An 18,668-nucleotide genomic window follows, 5' to 3' on the forward strand; every position below is an offset into this window, starting at 1 on the left:
GATTGTTGAAGTCACAATCATAGATAGGTGAATAAGGTGACACAAATAGGGAGGCAGAGACAAGCACATGCACTAGGTAGGCCACCCCATGGTGGATGATAGATGTGTCTGCCACCTGTGGGCCAAGGAGATATTAAGTCCGCTCTTGTATATATATATATATGAGAATTTCTGATCAATCGAGGGACATTCATTAATATGTATCAATGCAATTAAATTAAAAACAAACAAAAATCGGAAATAGCTGTTCTAGTTTGACAAGATTTGGTCAAGGCTAGAACAAATGGAAGAATACTCCATAACACAATTTCAGGAAATCTAATGGTGAAGCAAACTTCCTGGACAATCAATGGGTCGAACAAACTGAATTTTTCAAAATATCAAACATGTCATGTGCTTGGATCGAATTGAGCCAAAATTTTGGAGGAAACATCTGGAATAGCTGGATAGGACTACATGATCTACTCTAGTTTTCCAATTGGCCACGAGCACTTCCATGATGGTAAAATCTATGCAATGTTCTTATCTAATGGCATCTAATCACGGATAGGAACCCTGTAGTGAAGTCTATTGCAAGAGTGTTTGACTTGAATAATGTCGAGGTGGAGAACAATTAAAAGGAAGTGTTACATCTTTTCAGAGACAAGATCATCTGGAATAATACGGAGGCCTTCAATTTTATCCTAGGGCATTACTCAGTTATTTTTTCTCCACCCCAAATCAGTCATGCCTTTGATCTCTTAGATGGCTTGAGGTTTCTGGTTCACCTTTAAAAATAGAACGAGAATTTAATTCAGACATTTTGATTTCAAGAAATTTAATGTCAAGCTGATGTATTTTTTTCTTGAAATTAATGTAACAAGAGCTACCCCCTTGGTAGTGCTCATCCATCAATATATATATTAAATGGTATATTTAAATATCAATACTTAGTATAGTATATATTTAATAAAAATTATTAATATAAATATATTGATATATCATATTTCATATTTGCTATTTGATTGAATTATGAGGTATAGATGTTATGTAAATGATTTAAGTTTAATTTGTTTCTCAAACTTCTCTCTGCAAAATGTAGGTTGCACATAGAGAATCTATTACATTTTTACCGTGTAAATTAGTTCTAGTTCCATCGACCCTCATTCAAAATTGACCCAACTCACCTTTATTGAGCATGCAGAAATGATAGTGCAGATTCCAAGTGGGAGGGCATATGTTTGGATATGTAGTGGGTGTGATAAGTGGCATACAAGTTCCTACAATCAGGTAAAAAAACAAAGCTTGTCTAGGAAAACCTAGTGTCACCTATATCAACTTATAAAATAACAAAATGGATTACAGACCACGTGGAAGAAAATGCAATGGTTGCAAACAAAACGAGGCATCCGTTGAGGAGAGGAAGGGACTCACAAAGGCCACCTACTTTTCCATCTCATTCACTGTGACATTCCCAATATTGTGGTAGAAAACCATCCATTTTTTGGTAGGAATGAAGATGAGGCTACTAATGTGGTGCATGCTATTAATGATGCTAGAGATATTGCTAACGAAACCATTGCAAGATGCCTCTATGCAAATGGTTTGTCATCAATGTTGTTTGATCACACTATACAAAAGACATGGTAAGAAAAATAAATGAAGCTCTCCAAAGGGGTTCATAAGCCCAAGTTATGAGAAGGTGTGTAGCACTTTATTAGTTTATTATCAAACATCGAACCTATAGAAACTTCATTAGCTCCCATTAAGGCCTTGTAGAAAAAAACAAGTGTCTATTATTTCCGATGGATAGATAGATGCAAAAAATTGACCATTACATAATGTAATTACAATGTGACCTAAAGGGGCAATGTTTCTAAAAGTTATGGATTGTGAGGGGCAAGTGAAGGATGCACATTGTTGAGATCCATATACAATGCATTCACAAGTGGCTCCTCAAAATGTTTTCCAAGTTATAACGAATAATGCAAATAATTGCAGAGGTACCAGTAGGTTAGTTGAGACACAATTCTCACATATATTTTGGACACTTTGTGATAAGCATTCACTCAACCTCATTCTATAGAATTTGGGTACAAAAATAGATTGGATCAAACAAGTCTATGCTAAGGCTAAAGAGATCCAAATGTTCATCACAAATCACCATATGTCGCAAGCTATTTTTAAATCATTCTCACAATTAAAGCTTTTGAAGGTAAATCAAACAATGCAATTTTTCAAATTTATGTTTTTATTAAAAAAAAAAAATTAAATATACATTCTTCTATGTTTTTAATTTTCAAATTGGTTGTTGTGAATAGATTTTCATCCAACACAATCTTTTTGAGATGACTTGTGAAGGTGTGAAAGGCACTTTCTGATATGTTTATTAGCCATTCATGATCCATATGGAGTTAATCCAACACTTAAGAGGGCAACAAATGTAACACAAATGATCCTAGATGACACTTGGTGGGATCATGTAGAATATCTTCTTAATTTCACTAAACCCATCATGAGTATGATCCACTTTACTGACATGGATAAGTCATGCTTGAGAGAGGTTTATGATAGCAATGACTTAATGATTGAGAATATGAAATCCATCATAAATGCAAAAGACAAAGACCCTAAAAAAACCTTCTTCAAAGAGGTGCAATCAATTTGTTTTGAGCGGTGAAACAAATGGCCCACCCCATTCCATCTTCTTGCCTTTGCATTGACTCCCACATATTATGATAAAGAGATCCTTGTTATGCCAACATGGATACCACCATAACATGCTTCATAAGTCAATGAAGGGTTTAGGATAGCTCTTACTAAACTCTTCCTTGATCCTAATATGGAAGATGCAGTTACAATTTAATTTGTCGATTTTGTAGCCTCCACTAGTCAAACTGTTTCCACTCTCCATTACAAGTATAGGAAGGATACTCACTCTTAGTCATACACTCAATGGCAACAAATTGTCACACCTTCAAGTTCTTGCACTCAAAATTTTATCACAAGTTTATGAATTCATTTATCTTTTAAAATTTACTATTTTCAAATTAGAAGTTTTGATTTACAAATTGTTGATTTAACAACTCTAAAGAGAGCTCCCTTTGCTTCAATACGTTGCTGGTTATTCTTCAACTAAATGGAGTTGGGAGTACATACTCCTCCATCCACTCAATTAAGTGCAACCAATTGGCATCAAGCAAAGCAAAGTAGCTAGCTTATGTGTATTCCAACTTGCACCTTTTTACTTACCAAGATGATGAGTACGAGGAAGAGACAACTTCTTTTAATTACATTTTAGCTGCCCTTCATTGAAGGCCTTAAGATTTTTTACATTGACTTTCAATTCCAACAATAAAATACACAATACATTGTAAACGATTACTTTTGTATATATTGATAATTTAGTATTTTATCCTTAAGGGATGTGAACTACTATGTGGCGTACATACCAAGCAGCCTACTTTTCTATCTGCTACCCTGTCGCCTACCTTCCTCAATATAATATTTCTTTCTTTGGGACATGGCAATTTGATTTTTATTATCTGCTTCAGAAGGAAAGAGAAAGGTATATTCTAGAGATCCTGATGCTTTGGAATTTCTTCTGTGGATTTCAGGATCCCTTCAAGGACTTTTGTTCAATCAAGCTAGAGTAAAAATGAGAGGATTCATGCAGAAAGGAACTGGGGAATCAGTCCCCCAATAAACATCTTTTAGGCAAGCAGTGACTTGACTCAGATCAAAGGAAACACATAAGCATGTCAATATGATCAAAAACACCAAAGGAAAGGTAAAAGATTTTCATGCCCAAAAATTGATGAAGCCTAAGACAAGGGAGGACAGACATGTATTAAGAGCCTAAATTGAGCTTCTAGACAGTAATATAGGGCTCATATAGAGATTCTGGGAATGCAGCTATATTAGAATACAGACCCAAAAATTGATGAATGTATGCCTAAAGGCTAAAGACAAGGGAGGACAGACAAGTGTTGAGAGCTTAAATTGAGCTTCTAGAGAATGATATCCATTGGGCTCATACACAGATTTCTGGGAATGCAGCTATATGTAGAATAATCTTATGCATGGGCAAAGAAAAAACTTGCGAATTTTTGGTAGATTTGAAATCAAGACATGCTCAAAGGGGTACTTTATTGCAACTTTTGTGAATATTCAATAAACCAGGTTGTGAAAAGATCCTTAAAGGAGACCCTTGGATCTTCAGATAGCTGGACTATTCATGAAATACTAGCACATTGGGTTCAAATTGTTGGAAAAAATGCCATCCAGGGCTCTAAGATAGATAAGATCTTGCACCCCGCCTCACAAACTACGATCAAAATATGTTTTCAAAACAGCTATCCCTTGCAAAAGGATCAGCTAATTATGCTACAATCTATGTAGAGTTAGAGTTGGATAAATCTCTAACAAAGAGCCTCAGTCTAAAAGCAAGTGAGCTGGAATGGTGAGCTGGAATGGACACAGCCTTGGCTACAAATGCATTCCTTTTAGTTTTCCCTGCAGAGGAAGCCGTGAGTATGGTCACTAAGCTAGTGAATGCCCATTTCAAATAAACCAAATCTCATGCAGCAATAAGGGGCAGCAATGAAGGAAAATAGAGATGGTTTTCAAAAACAAAAGAAAAGAAAAAATTGCAAAAGACAAAATAAGTCAAAGCAAGGGATTAAAAATAATGGACTTTGGATTAGGAATAATCATGATTAATTTTTTTGGATAAGTTGATATTTTTGGAAATTCAACCATAGGCACAGGTTAGAATATACTTTGACAGGACTTTTTTATCATTCAACATGAAAAGCACAATTCACATGAAACAAGCAGCTATAACCAAAGAGGGAGTAGGCACAAAGTTAAGATTAAACTCTTCTGTTGCACGAGATCATTTAATTACGAATACCTAAATGCAATCATTATTAAGATCGGGAAGTTAAGTTGTAGATTAAGGTGATAATGCATAATCGTACTTCTTCTGTATACACCAATTCTAAGCTGCTAAGACTCTAAACTATCATGAATTTTGCAGGCTTCCTCGAGGAAGGTGGGGAAGAGAGAAAGGGCAGCACAACAGTGCTAGAATTCTATGTTGTCAACTAATGATGTTTAGAAATTGCTAATTAAAATTTAAAAAATTAGCTAATAAAGATTAGGAATTGCTAATAAACAATAATCTATCACTTTTCATCTTGTGCACCATGCCTCCTGCATGGTTCCTATAATCCCAAAAATGACATCTAATGGAGGTGAGAGAAAAGGATCAGTCTCATTCCCTTTAATATCATCAATCATTCACCCTTTAATATAAATATTTAGCAAAGATTCTGAGACATTCAGAAGAGAATTTGGTGCTCTCTCTCAGAAAGAAGGAAATGATTTAATAAATAATACTTCAGTCCACGAATGACTAATGTAGGCCAATGTGACTTAAAAGCATAAATCAAGTTCTAATAGTTAATAATAAAGGCTAAAACTAACTCAGAGAACCATAAATAAAGCAATCTGGTACTAAAATTAGGGAGAAATAAAAGAAAATTAAAGGAGATAAACCCAACCACATACACACAATGCAAATCGTATATTAAAAAACTACAAGAGTTGTTGAATTAACAATCCTAGAATGCTTCTTGTTAAAAAACTAGCCAAGGAAGGCCTCAAGAGAATATCAATAGCTCGAGAACAAGAGGCAAGTTAGGCCTATTGCCTCTGCTAACTAACACAGCTGACGACTCTCTATACATAAGAAATATTCTTAAAGTACATATCTTTAGTCTAGAGCGTGTATAGAAGGGTCATTGATCCTCTACAATGCGGCAAAAAGAAGTCTTATAGATCCTAGTAACAGCTAAGTTGCTAACAAAGGGAACATCTCTCAAGGATTTGTCACCATTTACACTAACACCCCCAATCATTCTAATAGACTGGAAGAAGTGGGTATTAAAAAAATTTTAATATATTGTGAGCAATGGGGATCAAAACAACATATTCAGTAAATGTATTGTCAATATAATAGGAAATCCTGTGGATTATGAGAATTTGGTTTCATAGTTTGAAGACTCAGCCTCAGCAAAAACTCAACACCCCAGGCCTCAAAGTTTTGCATCAGATTTGGGACTCTGCAAAAAATTGGCCAATAAAAAATTACATAAATAGACAATATAAACTTCAATAATGCATGAGACGCATACAGATGAATTTACAGAACACACAAATCTATGTTGATCATAGTAGCATTACTCAAAATTGAGATTGAATCACCAAACCAAAATTATATATAGAATTCAAATACTCGAGGTTTAATCAAGAGACTAGAATCTACTGAAAATTTCATCAAAAAAGAAAAAAAAAGGCTATTTTTGTTATTTCAAGCTAAATAAAGGAAAAAAACTGTGGTTTTCCATCCAGCACAGGTCAAAATAATTTTCATATTTTTCTTTTTAAACCAGAGCAGGGATCCAGGAGCAGCAAGTCAGGGACCAGAGGCTAGAACCCCTGCCACCAGGCCCAAATCAAGGCCTTGAAGTCACAGCAACCTTCATGATGCATCATTTTTCTTATTTTATCCATTTTAACCAACCACTGATAAATCCTTACAACCAAACAACAAACAATTCAAGTCATTGAAAACCTAATTGCTGAAGCTGGAAAATGACAAAAAAAAGAAAAAGTCAGTGGTTTACCAGGGGTTTGCAAGAAAAGTAAGATTAATGACAGAGCCTGCAGAGAAAACCCACAAGCTTCTCTGCAGGACTTGGCTTGTGAATTACTCTCACTGCAGAAAAATTCCCTGAATTTGAAAAGAGATGACAACCTCATTCAGTGAGAATACAAAATATGCCAGTATCGATCTAAATGTGCTGAATATGCTCCCACCCCGGCGATTAGTTGTTGTAAAAGAAGCAGGGCAGGCCCCCATGAAGGGTGGGTGGGTGGGAGGAAAGTTGGGCCGTACTATTTTCCAGGGAGCAGACCACGAAATGCTTTTCAGTGCTGCTTCCCTGGGCCTTGATTGGAGCCACTAACATTTATATTACAGAAATCTGTGTATAGCTTTATAGTATATTGAATATATTAAACACCTTTTCTTATCAATGAAATTCAAACTCTTTTGCTGTTGATGGAAGAGATTGATATAGAACAACAATAATTTGGCACAGTGCAATGAAGAGGGTAGGTGTGCTACAATTCCTGGCCAGTAGCTCCTGCCATTGCCAACAGCAGAGACTAGATGAAGATGCCCTTACCCTTGATACCTCACAGCTACAACATCTAATCAAAAACACATTTAGGGAATGGATTTTGAAAATTAATAATGGCAAGCTGGTTCAAATTGATACGAAGATCACAGTATGACTGCACAGCTTTAAAAAATACAGTATTATTCATGCTACACAGGACAAAAAATAAGCATATGCTATAAAGATCACAGAATCCATAAAGGACCTGTTGAAACACTATGTAGCAACGGTCGGATAATACTTACCCTTGATCGTACTTCACTGTATTTGCATATTCCGATCATAGATCATGATATTATATGATGATTGATTTGCTCTATAATCATTTAAATGACAATCGGATTATACATAGCATTGTTTATGTTGTATATCAATTGTCAAGAGTGATGAATAAAAGTTGTTTGTTAAGTCATAGTATCAGTCACTAATTATACCGATTACTAATTGTTTAAACATTGCGTATGTTTACCATCGGTTACCAATGGTCATTCCTCCACATAGGAGTCACGACTCTATGTGGAATCATGTCACTATTGTGCATAATTATTACATTAAAAATTCACAGGAGCCAATTAAAATTACCTATATATAAATCTGATCCACTTTAACATGGTATCCGAGCCAGCATAAGAAATAGATCAGATCAGATTTATATAGGCAAGACTACTCTCTATATATTCTCGAATTCTTCAACTCCCTTCTATTCATCAAAATGGTGAATGGTGTTAGATTCGAGGATCGACTTGATGGAGCTTCCAACTTTGTATCTTGGAAGTTTAGGATCATGATTGCTTTAAGAGAAAACGAATTAGATGAATTCGTAAAGAAAGCCATACCGGAACCAAAAGAAGAAGATGAAAAGCTTCAATGGATGAGAAAGAACAATAAAGCCATGAAGATGTTAGTTGACTCAGTGAAAGATCATATTGTACCAATTATTTCAAAATTGGAAACAGCCTATGATATGTTCAAATCATTAGAAAGTATGTATGAGATAAATAACACTAGTAGAGCTCTTGCATTAAAGCAACAGCTCCACCATGTCAAAATGACAAAAGGCGAATTCATCACCTCATACTTCATGAGGATTACTGAATTGAAAGATCAACTCACTACTATAGGTCACACAATAGAGAGCAAAGAGTTAACCATGCTGGCACTAAATGGTCTCCCCTCCTCTTGGGAGGGCATTTATTCAAGGGATAAATGCAAGATCAAAACTTCTGAAGTTTGATTGATTAAAGCAAGATTGCATTCAAGAAGAGTCTAGATTGACTATAAGAGGCATTGGCCAAAGCTCCATAAATGAAGACATTCATGTTCTTGCCTCCCACTCCACAAAGATGAAGGGTAAGAAAGGACACTCAAAAAGAAAGAAAGATGAGGAATCAAATGGTGCTCCTACACACAAAAGAAGGAAGGACATTTCAGAAATCCAATGCTTTAGATGTGACAAATATGGTCATTACGCAATGAAATGTCCACAACCAGGACTATGCCTCAAGCCTCCATTGCGGATGTTGGTGAGACTACTCCACAAAAGGATTCAGATGGATTCATATTCTGATTTGAAAGAGATTAGTTTTCTTTTGGATGAATAATGTTCATAAATTTAATATGTAGTTTTTTTTGTTTTTTTTTTGGTTAATTCTTGCAATTACATTATGCATGTTATTTGTGAAACAACTTTGTCAGTAGATGTTTGCTTATGACAAACTGCATTTGGATGTCTTGTGTTTTAAAATTTCTTCAATTTACTATGAGAAATTTGTCCCTTATGTTTAGGACATCTTTAGAATCACAGTTTGTTGCTTTTCAGGCTATATTGTTTTAAAGTTCTCTTTGTGATGAAGAGATTGATATTCAGGAGGAATATGCAGAGGACTTCAGTGGAGATCTTGATATTTTGCTGCAGAAGTGCAACAGTCCACTGGAGAAAATTATCGAGGCATTTATGCAAGGCCCGATCTTATGACGTTAGGGGATGCTTCGGTGACAAAGGGAGTAGCTAAGAGGATGTGCTTTGATTAATATCCGAGAATCTTGGTCATATTGATTTAGAGGGAGTTGACTAAGTCGAGATGATTTCTCTAGTGATCAATCAGAGGACTATGCTTCATGAGATGGATTCTCATGTATATAGGTTGGAAGGCCTTTATACTGACTCCTAGGTCATTAGAATCATGGATAGATGGATACTTGGCGAGCTTGGAATACACCAAGAGTGAAGCAGACTCCAACCTTGTATTTCATGAAAGGTCGAGGCATCTGGAGATCAAGTGGAAAGGTATGCTATTCAATTAAGATACATTAGTACTAATGAGCAAACAATAGACACTCTCACCAAGCCTCTCTTCAGAATAAAGTTTGTGTACTTTTGAGGTAAACTTGGTATGGTAAAGAATGGAGCCCTAACTGAGATCAAATCTCAGCATCATTGATTTAGGTATATGTTATACTAATGTATTCTTCTATTTGAGCAAAGATGTTTAATGTGTAAACTCTTGTTAATGCATTTCTTCTTGAGAGATGAGCCCCTGATATGGTTCATGGTGGATGTCATGTGTGTGACTCCATGACAACTTGGTTCAGCGCTTGATGAGCCCCTGTGAACATTATTGTGAGGTGATGATCTTTCAATAATGAACACTTGTACATCTGATCATTATCGTAAGGTGACGATCTTACAATATTGATTGATCATACCATTATGATGGATATCATGGGACGTGATATCTATGGATATGTCATAATGGTTTATATCTCTATAGTAATATCTATGGATATGCCATAATGGTGGATATCATGCGACATGATATCCATGGATAAGCCATAATGGTGGATATTACATAAAGAGATACTCATGGTGGATTTCATGTGACATGAAATCCGTGGACATGCCATGAAGTAATATCTTTAGATATACCATGATGGTGGATATCATGAGACGTGATATCCGTGGACAAGCCATAATGGTGGATATTACATTAAAAGATTTATGGTGGACATCATGTGACATGATATCCATGGATATGCCATAACTCCTGATATCACAGTGAGGTGATATTTTTCTCTCACACAATAGATGAAGCTATTGTGTTCTCAATGTGGTGATATAACTTATTACGATAGAAGAATTCCTCCCTAGCTAAGAGGGAGTGTTGAAAAACTATGTAGCAACGGTCGGATAATTTTTACCCTTGATCGTACATCACAGTATTTTCATATTCTGATCATAGATCACGATATTATATGATGATTGATTTGCTCTATAATCATTTATATGACAATCGGATTATACATAGCATTGTTTATGTTGTATATCAACTGTCAAGAGTGATGATTAAAAGTTGTTTGTTAAGTCATAGTATCAGTCACTAATTATACCGATTACTAATTGTTTAAACATTGCATATGTTTACCATCGGTTACCAATGGTCGTTCCTCCACATAGGAGTCACGACTCTATGTGGAATCATGTCAATTCCATATAGAGCCGTGACTCTATGTGGACCACCAAGAGTGTATATATATCTCAGCCCTATTCCATTTGATGCTGAATATACGAAGTTGTTATGATAACAAGTGCAGTCAGTATCATGGTGAAAACAGGAGCAGTCGATATTATTGTACTTACAGCAGTCGATATTTTGTGCATACATCAGCAACCTGTAATATTATACAGAACATTGTGTGATCTTCAGTTACAACTACTGTGCATAATTATCACATTTAAAATTCACAGAGGCCAATTAAAATGACCTATATATAAATCTGATCCACTTTAACAGGACCACATCAAGACTCATCAATAGCTTCATAGGTACTAACAAAAACGGGCAAAAAATTAGCTTTGTAGAAAGTTTTAGCTTATCACATAAGGATCACTGGATGCAGAAAGAAAGTTGAAACACTGCATAAGGATTTTTCTGCTGATTTTCAGGTAAATTTTTGGTTTTTATTTGTCTTCATTATGTAAAAAGTTCAAAATGAGTCCACAGAAGGGCACACTTAGAATTCGCTCTTCAAAGATCCTTTTTTGGAAACATCTAGCTCCAGTCTCCACAAGGAATTTTGTGACTTGTGAAAGTATCTTAACAACATCAATTCATAATTCAGCCCTCATTTAATATAATCGGGAAAATAAAAAACAAGTTTATTAGGGTAACTGAAAATGGCCACAGTAGAACAGGATCACCATAATCCATGATAACACTCACTCTCACTTCTGTATCCTTTGGCGGTTACAGACATGGTCTTAAAAGTCAGATTACATTGCTGAAGGAAATTATGTTACAGAGAAAAGCATTCAAGATAATCATCAATTGTCACGAGCATGCTTGACATGCAATAGCTTGCAGTGACAAGATGAAACTGTAGAAGTAACACACCCATGTCAGCAAACTTTTCCCATATGCTCCCAAACTTGATTTCAAGTCAACAGATTAATCATTGGTTGTGGATTCAATCTAATATCTTACTTAGAAACTCGAGAGACCATCATCCTGACTGGATACATTTTTATTGCCAGGAAATAACGTTGTGCCAATGTCCCTACATCAACTATCAATACAAGTTATCCTTACTAAAGATTTAAATCCGTCAATATTTGCTTAAAGAGCTGGTACTTTTTATTTCTATAAACTTTAGCTTCATTCCTAAATAATCAAGCCCAACCTATTCTAAAAATATCTTTAATTGCATCTAAATGATTAAATATCTTTCCCTTACCCATGCTGTGTTTTTGTCTATTGGCAAAAAAGGTAATAAAATGGGCAGTACTCTATAAGTTATAACTCAAACTTGTAAAATTTATTAATAATTTTTGCATTTTATTAGAAAAAAATTCATTAGCATTCTGAACTAAAAGTACATAAGAAAAGCAGGTTGTAGTTTGAAGTTTGCTCTGTAAAGTGAAGACAGTATGTACCTTTTGTATCATAATGAAAAATGACACTTATTCTTTTTACTAGTATAAATAATATATATACATTTAAGTAACATCACAAGATTGTAGGGAAAGAATGCAAGTGAACATATCTAAACACTCACCTTGTTAGTGCATAATCCTTAAATCCAGTAAAAAGACCCCGAGCTTCCAAAGTGCCAATGCATCCTCTTAGTCGAGGCTCTCCACCATTTAGAACTTTTTTCCAAGTAACAAATAATGGACTGAAAAGAAACATGAAATCAACATGTGTTAGAACTTAGGATCATACTAAAGGAACAGTTGCCCGCAAAAAATTAACAAAGACAACACTTAGAATACCATGCATATAGCCCAGGCAGAAAATGATTTATAAATAATTACTCAACAAAATAATAATCTGATATCAAATGCCTCAGAAGGCAACTGGTTTTTGAAAGTACAAACCAATTTGAAGCAATCCAATAGGCACTTCTATCTTGCATTCAATTCAAACCATCCCATTTATTTAACTCTCGGATAAAATAGATCAAACAAATAAATTGATTCTGAATGGCTAATCAACTCATGACATCAGGATGCCATTTTTATTAAAAAAGTGCCATCTTATATGATCTAAAACAATTCTCAGCCCTGAAACAATCTTTTTGGAATCTTGTATTTTAAATAACATCCTATTCTATTTGCATTTTTCTGCTTTTAAAAATATTTGATATATGCAAAAGAATATTCGTGTAAACTCAAGTGAGGGCGTAGTGATAGTGTGTAAATAACAAATTTATGGAAAATAGAGCAAATAAAGTTTCAATGAGATTGAACAGGAATCAGGCCATGAGGCAAGCTTCACACAAGAACATACCCATGTCATTAAGAATAAAAAATTGTAACACATCGTAATCCAAATAAAAGACAAAAAGTATGTTTTTAGTATATGTTTTCATATACAAATCATACATCAGGATGCAAAAGTTTACTTTGGTTTTCCATTACTCCATTTGATCTTTTATCAACTAACATCTCAATAACAGTATTACCCACTCAGGGGACATGTTAACTCTCTTACTTAACTGATTAGATGACAATCAAATCCCCTTTTTCACTAAGCAGTACGAAGAGCACCACTTTGAAGTTATACACATCTACATTTGTTGTGAAGGAATTGACATTAAACTACTCCAACACAAGGTTTCTGCACACAACCTTAATCTTGGACATTCAAGTTGTGCTCAAACCTCTCATAACACCCAACAACAATGAAAATCTGATGTCAATGACTCAGATGAAAATGCATGCCTATCTCTATCACCCAATTAGCTTGCAAGTGGGGCTAGGAAATCCTCAACATGGAGAGAGTAAATGCAAAGCCTGCACCTAGAATGATAGTAAGAGAGCATTCAAGTAGTAAGAGGCAAAGAGCTACATCATCTCACTAGCCCCTACCTGTTTTCATGAATGGACAATCTAAAAGCATAACGAACTCATGCAGCACTTCAATTTACTTATTCCAACTTTGTTATCTACCTACAAATCTATTCGAACAAAAAATATTGCTCCTCGGCCCAAATTGGACATGGTTTTGTTTGTGCCTACCCCTCAATCATTAATTTCATTCTAACACTGCCAACCGCAAAATATTGATGATTTTAAGAAGTTGCGAGCTTTGCTAACATTCAAACAAAAAAGCTTACGATGTGTCTCAAACATTACAAAGGGATGAAACCATTGCTAATCAGGAAAGGATGAATCAAAAAATAGAGAAGTTAAAGCAATGGCACTGATGAAAGAGAAAAGGGAAAACAAACTTCAGTATTTGTTACAACTAAAGGATGACAAACTCAGTGTACATGCACAACCATAGTAGCATAATATACACAAAATGGTTGGACCGTAAACAATTAAGTACTAGGGAAAAATAATTCCCTAGTACTTAATTCATGTCATTAAGAAATTTTTTCAATTGAACATCCAACATTGAGATGCTATTCTTCTAATTTCGTAGCTATGTTGCTGCATGCCAATCTAGGAGTCATGGGGTCTGTACCATCCATTTGGCCGGCCTTATGACCTTACTTGTTATAATTGCAACTTGACTAATTCCCCCCAGGATTTTAACACCTGGGTTCAATCAAGGTTAACAAACAAATCCCATTGAAGAGATTCCTGACCACCGACCTCTGCCATGATCACCAGAGTTCAATTTTCATCACCTCCCTCTATGTAGATAAGCCTATGGTCACAAGGAAGTGAGATTAACAAAAATTTCTCAGCTGGTGCTGCTAAGAAAAATTAGGACCCTTTTCCAACTTCATGGTCCCGTATCCTTTTTAATTCTTTTCTAGCGACAGGATTACGGGTGGAAGTGAATAGTTTTAGATAAAATATAATCTATATATTTAAAGGGTGTTCCTATTTTTTTTCAAATTTTAGATTTTTTTTAATGTCCTGCAAACTGCCTTATAGACTTAAAAACAGGTGGAGGAAACTTTCAGCCCCCTTCGCAGGACCAGCTTAACGCACATATGCTACAAATGCGAAACTCCTCTTTTTAGTTTCACAGGGAAACATTCATTTTATTTTTCTCCCTGCATTTTTGCAATTCCATAAGAATGACCTCACAATAAAAATAGAAACCCAACCCCCTTTCATAGGACTGCACCCTAAGGCACTCCTAGTGTAGTTGGATTAGTAAAGGCTTGATTTGTCGAAACCCATGTTGCAGAAGGGGTTGTACCGTGAACTTCATGGGAATAAAAAGGCCCCCTTGCTTTGACCAATGACACTCATGAATGAGATGAGGTTGAAGACCAAGGGTCACAAAATTTGAACAACAGGAGGTAAAATGAAAAAAACAGCATTGTTATGGCAGAAGGCATACCAGGTTCATCTCAAGGCTCGGCAAGTAGATCCATTTTACAACAAAATCACAGATATAAAGCTGAGGAAGAGATTGTATAAAGCATTTAAAATTGGTAAAATGTCGCATCGGTACACTGGGTGCAGAGTAGGCAGCAGCCAGATAGGGAAGAATAACACTCTAACAAGCTGGATGCAATGCATCCAACGGATGAGACCAGGTGTATGCCCCCGGTAACTTTGACAGACATGATACCACCCAGGTGTGGCATATAAGCCAGAGAATGCCTCTGAAGGGGGGAATTTATTCAAGCGAACCCCAAAAAGAGCGAAAAACATTCAATATCATAGAAAACTTCCACTGGAAAAAGCCTCAAATCCCAGAAAATCAATTTACTGGATAGGAATAAGCTCAAAGCTCATGTCTAACGCATGAGACGTACTGCTTAGAAACAAAGACCCAATACCAATATCTTTGACCAGGATTACAAAGGTTCGAATCTCACCACAAACCCACTCTCAAAGTGCACGCAGAGGAATACAAGCTCAGAAACGGAACAAGTGGGTCAGAGGCAGAATTTTAAGAAAGAAAACAAAATCAAAAAACTTACTGTTGGCCTTCGTCAAAGGCGGGAGGAGGCACGAGCTCGCTCGTGTAATGCGACACGAGCGTATCGAAGCAGTAGACCGCCATTTCTTCGTTTGCAGCCACCATTTTGAGCCCCCTCCGCTTGAATCAATTTAAATTGTGGATATGAATAAATGTCTGTACAAATAGATTGCTAAATTATGTACACAGCCACAACGATTGTCAAGAATTTGCAGCTTGTGTTGGATTTCATGGGTGTGAGAGCGTGATGGCTTCTTCTTCACGCTCCGTCCTTCCGTCCAATACTAGTGAAGAACAGAGAATAAATCATACACGACTAAAGTAAAACAGCTTTCCTGACAATTCTCCTCTCCAACTCCAACCAAATATTTTGACGGAGGCCAATTATAAATATAGGGGGAAGTGGGGTGGAGGAAAGAAGAGTAAAGAGGAATCCCTCTAATGGTGAAAATGAAAAAGCGACCAGCATCGAAATGGGCCCAGATTTAGATGTCTGGTTTGATGGGACCCTCACCCTCCCCTCTCAGAGTTGAGCTGTTTGTCACGACATGAAATTTCAATTACTTTGCTCGCAACCATGACTTTAGCGTGTACTTTGCCCCCTCAGACAAGTGTACCTCCCTTGCAAGCTTGGGAGCCCTCTCTAATGGTTGCCTAGGATTTGGCTCATTAAAAATAGGAAATCGTTCTAAAATTATTAAATCTGGTTTGTCATTTCACTCTTATTTTTAGTAAAAATGTAGATAATTAAGCGTCATCAATCACTTAAAAAAATTAAAACAGTTTAAGGAGTGGGGGCTACCTATTCCTCTAAGATGCTTTTAACTAAGGTGTTTTTATTTAGAGTTATACTTTTCTAGTTGTTTTAGTTGTGCATCTAATTTAACATTTTCTTTTGTACATTTCTTGAGTTTTATTTAGCTCTTCATGTTTTTTATATTTGAGGTGTTTGTGACATTTAAATGAATGAAAAGTCACTCACACAATGGATGCACAAATATATGTTATTAAAAACTAGAAGCATTAAATTTGACTTGTTTGTGACACTTAAATGGATGAAAAGTTAAAAAGAAAAATTTTATTTATTTATTTTTTTCCACTACCACTCACTCTGAATTTTACTACTAGCAATCGCACCTGATGTGTAATGAGTACGTCGACATGTTATGAAAGGTCAATTAAGGAAAAATTTCATCTATTTATAATAGTAGAATGAGAAGAAAGATAGATATGGAGAAGTAGAGATAAAGAAAGAGAGAGGAGATGGGGATAGATAGAGATAGAAGAGATAAATATATAAAGAGAAAGGGAGAAGGAGATAATGAGAGAGGGAGAGAGATAAATATAAAGATAGAGGTAGGAAGCAATATATAGAGAGAGGTAGAGAGAGGGAGGGAGAGAGATATGAGGGTAGAGAAAGATGGAGAGATAGAGAGGGAGAGATGGAAGAAAATATGGAGAGACAAATATAGAGGTAAAGAGATATAGATATATAAGGAGAGAGAGAGAGAGAGAGAGAGGGGGGGGGGTGCGGAATCAATGGACAGAGGGAGACATGTTTAGAGATAAAGGTGACAGAAGAAGATAGAGGTAGAGCACGGGGGCTTCACTGGCTAGGCAATATTATATCACGTGCATTAATATTGGGGGGTTTAATATCCCAAAAAAAGAGCTCAATAGTCCAAGGGGTTGAGCTTAGTTGGTTAAAGCATTGAGTTCTCAATGTGGAGACCCAAGTTCAACTCCCATGAGGGACACCTTTGTGTATAATTCTAAGTTGTGACTCTTGGTCTTCCATTGGTTGTTTAAAGTGGATTTCTAAGTTGCGACCCTTGGTCTTCCAATTGTTGTTTCTAGTTTGGTGCTCGAAAAAAATGAGCTTTGTGATTCTATGATACTTAATACAAAAAAAAAAAAGAGCTCAATATATTGCCTATCTAGTGAAAATAGGGGGGATTTTAATTCACGCTATGAAAAATACAATATTTGGTGAAAATTGGAGAGTTTTTAAGTGTATTTGTGTATTGGGAGGAGGTGACAAAAAATGAATTTAAAGCAATACTTTTTGAAAATAGGGGGATTCTTTAGTATGTCATGAATGCACGTGATATAACTTAGGTTCACTAAGTGAAGCCCCCATGAGATAGAGATGGAGATATGGTGAGAGAGGAAGAGGGAGACAAATAGATAGAAAGAGGTAGAGGAAGAGATAAATATATAGAGAGATAGGGGGGTAGAGAGGGAAACATTAGATGAAAATATGGATAGATATAGAGAAAAGGGTAGAGTGAGAAGGAGAGATGGAGTGATAAAGAAATAGAGATGTAAGAAAATATAGAGAGAGGGGGGGAGAGGGAGATAAATAGGGGAGAAATAAGGAGAGAGGAAGAGGGAGAGTAGATAGAGAGAGACGGGAAGAGAAAGGAAGAGATATATATAAATAGAGAGATAGATATAGAGAGGCAAAGAAGGATAGGGAAAGAGATATAGAGAAAGGGAGAAAAAGGTAGAGAAAGATTGGATAGAAAAAGATAGAGAGAAGGGTGAGATATAGAGAGAATAGAGAGATATAGAGTGAATAACATTGAGAGAGAGAATAAATAGATATAGGGAGATAATGGTAGATAAAAATGGATAAAAATACATTGAGAGCGAGAGAGGGGGGAGGGGGGAGAGAAATATAGAGATAAAGATATATAGCGGGATAGATGGAGTAAATAAGATAGAGAGGTAGAGATAATAAGATATAGATAGAGATGGCGAAGGAGAGATAGGGATATACCTAATTTCTTGTTTATTCAACTCTTAAAACATCTAAAAAATTAACTCGTGTATTGATTTCCTATTGAATCATAATGTATATTATTTTCTTTTACATAGATGTATGTAAAAAGTCAAATTATCTTAAAGCATTATAAAAGGGCCTGGTAGAGAATGTCAGAATAACAACCTGTCAAAAAAAGACCAAATTTTTATAACCTTTTTAGAAATAATAAATACTACTCATTTGTGAAGTCAAAATGATTAGTCCAAAATCAGTTTTTTGTAT

The 18,668-nt window shown here is 35.7% G+C and overlaps 1 protein-coding gene across 1 annotated transcript in view; it reads right to left on the bottom strand.

The window, feature by feature from the left end:
- LOC131068352 (uncharacterized protein At2g38710) overlaps positions 1 to 16,259 on the bottom strand; it is a 29,411-nt gene extending 13,152 nt beyond the window's left edge. Inside the window, exons 1-2 of the mRNA XM_058003541.2 lie at positions 15,621 to 16,259; positions 12,282 to 12,401 (exon numbers count right to left, since the gene is read on the bottom strand). Coding sequence (XP_057859524.2) covers positions 12,282 to 12,401; positions 15,621 to 15,724 — 224 coding nt within the window. The 5' untranslated portion in view covers positions 15,725 to 16,259. The remainder of the gene's footprint in view (positions 1 to 12,281; positions 12,402 to 15,620) is intronic.
- Positions 16,260 to 18,668: the final 2,409 nt, after the last annotated feature.

The sequence above is a fragment of the Cryptomeria japonica genome, chromosome 11, assembly GCF_030272615.1.
Source record: "Cryptomeria japonica chromosome 11, Sugi_1.0, whole genome shotgun sequence".
In the NCBI taxonomy this organism is placed as follows: domain Eukaryota; kingdom Viridiplantae; phylum Streptophyta; class Pinopsida; order Cupressales; family Cupressaceae; genus Cryptomeria; species Cryptomeria japonica.